At 63.0% G+C, this 5877-nt stretch overlaps 1 protein-coding gene across 1 annotated transcript in view; it reads left to right on the top strand.

Annotated features, from left to right (window-relative positions):
- The first annotated feature begins 2053 nt into the window (after positions 1–2053).
- Positions 2054–5877, top strand: part of LOC121364119 (intercellular adhesion molecule 5-like) — a 4836-nt gene continuing 1012 nt past the window's right edge. The window contains exons 1-4 of the mRNA XM_041487114.1: positions 2054–2398; positions 4414–4683; positions 4757–5029; positions 5469–5711. Coding sequence (XP_041343048.1) covers positions 2344–2398; positions 4414–4683; positions 4757–5029; positions 5469–5711 — 841 coding nt within the window. The 5' untranslated portion in view covers positions 2054–2343. The remainder of the gene's footprint in view (positions 2399–4413; positions 4684–4756; positions 5030–5468; positions 5712–5877) is intronic.

Here is a 5877-nt window from a genome sequence, read left to right on the forward strand (position 1 = left end):
CCCCGAAAATTGGGGGGGGGGGGGGGGGGGGGTCCTGGCACGGGCTTTTGGGGGAATATCCCGGAAAAAAATCGGGAAATTGGGAATTTTGAGGGGGCCGGGGACCCAACTGGGGGGGAGGTGGGACCTTCCCGGGTGACCGCGTATCCCAAGGAACCGCTGGAATCCCGCGCCTTCCTCCTCCTCCTCCTCCTCCTGGGTCATTTGGGGGGGCTCTCCCGGCCGTGCCCATCCCGATCCCGGTGGTTTTGGGGGTTTTCCCCGGTTTTTCCCGGTTTCCCAGGTGAGGGGCCAATTCCGGGAATCGCTCCCTGCCCAGGGAGAATCCTGGGCCAGGTCCGGAGCCGCTTCCTGGCGCGCCCGGGAGGCGACAGGAGGGGACAAGCGGGGAGGGAGGGGACAGGGGCGGGGAGAGGCCACCACTGGGGCCGGGGGGACACCCCGGGGGACACAGGGGGACACCCCAGGGGGCGCAGAGGGGATCAGGAAGAGGCCGGAGGGGACAGGGGCCGCTGGCGGGAGGTGACAATGACACGAGGGGACGCTGGCACCGGCCCACGTCCTGCGGGGGGAAGGTGGGGGTGGCACGTCCTGTTGACTCGGAGCTGGCAGCGCCTCCGTGTCCCCTTTGTCCCCACCCTGCCCCTGACCCACGCGCTCCTGCTGTCCCTGTCCCTGACACGGTGTCCCTGCCATCCCTGTGTCCCCCGTGTCCCCATCCCAGTGTCCCTGTCCCCAATGTCCTTGTGCCACCCGTGGCCTCTGAACCCCCGCAGGAGGCTCCCGGCATTCCCGAAATTCCAGCGGCAAGGACAATCCACGGGGATGGCCGCGGGGAGGGGACTGTCACCCGCACAGCGGGGATGTGACACCCGCGGGCTGCAGAAGTGTCACCCCGCGGCTGTGGCAAGTGTCACCGGCCTGTCCCCCTCTGCAGCCGGCCTGGTGGCCCGGAGGTGACACGAGGGAGGGTGGCAGGGCTGGGTGCCACCACCGGGGCACTGGGGACACCGTGGGGACATCAGGGATGGTGTCCTGAGGCTGGGACCGTCCTGGGGACATCCCGGGGGCATCAGGGACGTTCCCACGGTGCCAGGGGTGACAAAAATCCCCTGATGTCAAAAAGCGACAGAATAGAGGAAGTCGCGGCCCTGGTGACACCGGCGCCCTATGGTGGCCTCTGGAGCCACCCCCGGGGGGGTGACAGGCGGGTGACAGCCCCATCACGAGCTGGAGGTGGCGCATCGGGGCTGGGGGGGCTCAAAGCTGAGCCCCCCCCCCGGTTTGGGGCCACAGGGTGGGGCCACAAGGGTGACAAGGAGGGGACGAGGGGGACGTGGCAGAGGGGCAGGAGGGAAAGAGGGGCAGGAAAACTGTCCCGTCCCTGGACTGGGGACAGGAAAATTGTCCCACCCCGTGACAGGGGACAGGAAATTACCCCGGGGGGCAGCAGCGGCCGGAGCCCCCCGGGCCGCCCCTCGAGCCCCGCGGTCCCCGCAGCCCCGGAAATCCCCGGGGGCGGGACGGGGACGGGCCGGGGATAAAAGCGGCGAGCGGGACAGACGGACGGAGAAAGAGAGGGAAGGACAGAGGGACGGGGGGTGCGGGGAGCACCCGGAGCCAAACCCGAGACCCGACCCGGACGGACCCGGAACAGCCCCGGGGGACCCATCCCGAGAACCCGAACCGAACCTTCCCGGAGAACCCGAACCGACCCTTCCCGGAGAACCCGAACCGACCCTTCCCGGAGAACCCGAACCGAATCTTAAACCCGAACCGACCCTTCCCGGAGAACCCGAACCGGCCCTTCCCGGAGAACCCGAACCGAACCTTCCCGGGGAACCCGAACCGAACCTTCCCGGAGAACCTGAACCGAACCTTCCCGGAGAACCCGAACCGAACCTTCCCGGAGAACCTGAACCGAAACTTCCCGGAGAACCTGAACCAAAACTTCCCGGAGAGCCCGAATCAAGCCTTCCCGGGGCTCCCGAGGAACCCGAACCGAGCCTTCCCACAGGGCCCGAACCGACCCATTCCGGAGAACCGGAACCGAACCTTCCCGGAGAACCGGAACCGAACCTTCCCGGAGAACCTGAACCGAACCTTCCCGGAGAACCGGAACCGAACCTTCCCGGAGAACCTGAACCGAACCTTCCCGGTGCTCCCGGAGCGCCCGCACCGACCCCTCCCGGGGTCCGGGCCCGCACCGGATCCAACCCAGGGACCCTGAACCCACCGACCCCCACCGCCCCCCTCCCGGTGCTCCCGGCGCATCCCGGCGCCCCCGCAGGACCGGGAGCCGGTGTCGCCGCCGCGGGACCGGGAGCCGGTGTCCCCGCCGGGATGGTGGCCCCCGCGCTGCTGGCGCTGGCCCTGGGCACCCTGGCTGTCATGGCAGGTGAGGGGACACCGCGGGTGGCACCGGGCGGGCGGGGGGCGGCGGGGACCGGGGGACCCCCGGGGCACGAGCGCGCGCGGCCGCCGCGTGTCGCCGCTTGTCGCCTCTTGTCGCCGCGTGTCGCCGCCCGCGGAGGTGGCACCGCGCCCCGGCCGCGGGTGGCGGAGCTGTCGCAGCCCCCGCCGCGGGGATGGAGCGGGGAATTTTGTTAATTCTTGCGAAATCCATAAAAAGCAGCGGGATTTTCTCCCTCCTTCCCTCCCTCCCTCCCTTCCTGGGGCCATTCCGGGAAAGGGAGGGACGGTTCCGCTCGAGGGGGCCGGGGAATCCCCCCGGCCCCGGGCGGGGACTCAGCCCGGGGGGCTTCCGAGGGCCCGCGGGGGCTTCCCCCGCACTTTTGGGGGCTTCTTCCTCATTTCTGGGAGGCTTCCCCCGCACTTTTGGGGGGCTTCTTCCTCATTTTTGGGGGGCTTCCTCCGCACTTTTGGGGGCTTCCTCAACACTTTTGGGGGCTTCTTCCTCATTTTTGGGGGGCTTCCTCCGCACTTTTGGGGGCTTCCTCAACACTTTGGGGTTTTTTTTTCTCTGCTTCCCCTGCGCTTTGGAGGCCTCCCAGTCCCCCGGGGGGGTTTCCTTTCCCTGCTGGGGGAGCTTCACTCGAATTTCGGGGGTTTCCTCAGCACCCCCGTGACCTCGGCTGGGGATGTTTTGCTGGGAAAACACCGAAATTCAGGGATGAGGAGGGGCCTGGGAGGTTTTTTCCCCCAAAAACTTCTCCAGGAATTGGGAGCTCCTGGCCGGGGAAGCTCCCTGAGGTGCACGAAGGACCCCCAACCCCCCTCCAGGACACCCCAGATTTCTGGATTCCTTCTCCAGGAGGAGCTCAAGGGTGGCTGGATCCGGGTTTTGGATTTTTGGCCTCAGTGGTTGAAGAGTGTGGAACCCTGGCTGGGGCTTTTTCCTGGTGGATGAAGGGTGGGAATTGATGCATTGATAGGAAAATGAGCAATTTGTTCGGGTAAACCTGCAGGCCAAAGGGTTTAGTCTGAATTATTTGCTACGTGGGATAAAAGGTAAAATTATTAGGATGGGATGGGATGGAATTTTATAGAGATTTTACACTGATTTAAAACTAATTTTATAGGGATTTTATAGGGATTTCACAGGGATTTCATAGGGATTTTGTAGTTCAGTTCACTTTCACCACAACCCGCCCTGAGCTACCCCACCCCATCCCAGGGCTCTTCTCCTGCTGTTCCCCCCCATTTTCCCACAGTTTTCCCATTTTTCCTGTTGATTTTCCCACTGATTTCCCCCATTTCCCCATTATTTTCCCACTGTTTTCCCACTTTTCCTGTTGATTTTCCCACTGATTTCCCCCATTATTTCCCTGCTGTTTCCCCATTTTTCTCTATTTCCCCCCATTTTTCCCCATTATTTTCCCACTGTTTTCCCATATTTCCTGTTGATTTTCTCTATTTTCCCCCATTTCCCCCATTTTTTCCCACAGTTTTCCCACTTTTCCTGTTGATTTTCCCACTGATTTCCCCCATTATTTCCCTGCTGTTTCCCCCATTTTTCTCTATTTTCCCCCATTTTTTCCCACAGTTTTCCCATTTTTCCTGTTGATTTTCCCACTGATTTCCCACATTTTTTCCCGCTGTTTCCCCACTTTTCCTGTTGATTTTCCCACTGATTTCCCCCATTATTTCCCTGCTGTTTCCCCCATTTTTCTCTATTTTCCCCCATTTTTTCCCACAGTTTTCCCATTTTTCCTGTTGATTTTCCCACTGATTTCCCACATTTTTTCCCGCTGTTTCCCCACTTTTCCTGTTGATTTTCCCACTGATTTCCCCCATTATTTCCCTGCTGTTTCCCCCATTTTTCTCTATTTTCCCCATTATTTTCCCACTGTTTTCCCATATTTCCTGTTGATTTTCTCTATTTTCCCCCATTTCCCCCATTTTTTCCCCATTTCCCCCCCATGGCTCACCCAGTTTTCCCCCCCATGCCAGCACCCCCGGAGGGTCCCCACTTGTCGCTGTCACCCCCGGAGCCGAAGCCACGGCAGCCGTTCAACGTCACCTGCAGCTTCGGGGTCGCCGTCCCCGCCGCCAACGTCACCGTCACCGCCAACAACGACACCCGGCCGGTGACACTGAGCCAGGACGGCCACCAGGCCACGGCCACGGTCACCGTCACGGCGGAGGGCAGCGTCCGGCTGGGCTGCACCGTCCTCGCGGGCAGCAGGGAGCTCCAGGCCAGCGCCACCGCCCAGGCCTACTGTGAGTGACCGCGCCGGGGTCACGCCGCGGCCGGGCCGGTGACACCGCCACCAAACCCCGCTGTCGCCCGCAGATGTCCCCGTGCCGCTGCTGGACGTCGCCAACGCCACCGTGGCGGGCACGGCGCTGAGGGGAAGCTGCTCCTTGCCGGCCGGGGCCGTCCGGGACATCCGCGTGCGGGTGCTGGCCGCGGGCCGCGGCGTCCTGAGGGATTCCGAGCAGCCCCCGGTGACCTTCGAGCTGCGGGCGCGGGAGGAGGACGCGGAGCCGGGGCTGGAGGTGACCTGCGTGGCCAAGATGGATCCCTACACCTCCAGGAGCAAATCCCAGCGGATCCGAGTGCTGGGTGAGAGCGGGAATTCCGGCCCCCGGGCCGCCTTTTCTTCGTCATTATTCCTCCTTTTCCTGGTCCTTATCCCACATTTTCCTGGTCCTTATCCCACCTTTTCCTGGTCCTTATCCCACCTTTTCCTGGTCCTTATCCCACCTTTTCCTGGTCCTTATCCCACCTTTTCCTGGTCCTTATCCCACCTTTTCCTGGTCCCCATCCCACCTTTTCCTGGTCCCCATCCCACCTTTTCCTGGTCCCCATCCCATCTTTTCCTGGTCCTTATCCTGGCTTTTCCTGGTCCTTATCCCACTTTTTCCTTATCCCCATCCCACCTTTTCCTGGTCCCCATCCCATTTTTTCCATATCCCACTCCCTCCTTTTCCCGGTCCTTATCCCACCTTTTCCTGGTCCCCATCCCCTCTTTTCCCGCTCCTTATCCCGGCTTTTCCTGCAGTCAAACCGCGGCTGGACCCGGAGCGCTGCCCCCCGCAGCAGAACTGGACGGAGGGGCAGGAGGGGATCCTGCGCTGCAGCGCCGGGGGCGCACCTGCGCCGCAGGTGAGCTGCTCCAAGGACGGGAATTCCCTGATCCCCGGAGCCGCGCGTCCCGCCGCCCGCGCCCACGCCGGGACCTACCTGTGCCAGGCCACCAACGAGCTGGGGACGGCCGAGCGCAACGTCACCGTCTGGGTCCACTGTGCGTGAGGGCACCCGGGGGGCTGCGGGGGTCTTTGGGCTCCTGGGGGTCTTGGGGATGTTTGGGGTTCTGGGGGTCTTGGGGGTGTTCGGGGTTCTGGGGTCTTTGAGGTCTTTGGGGTTCTGGGGGTCTTTGGGGTCTTTGGGGTATTTGGGGGGTGTTTGGG

Source organism: Pyrgilauda ruficollis, unplaced genomic scaffold (genome assembly GCF_017590135.1).
Source record: "Pyrgilauda ruficollis isolate IOZ18807 unplaced genomic scaffold, ASM1759013v1 scaffold797, whole genome shotgun sequence".
NCBI classification, from domain to species: domain Eukaryota; kingdom Metazoa; phylum Chordata; class Aves; order Passeriformes; family Passeridae; genus Pyrgilauda; species Pyrgilauda ruficollis.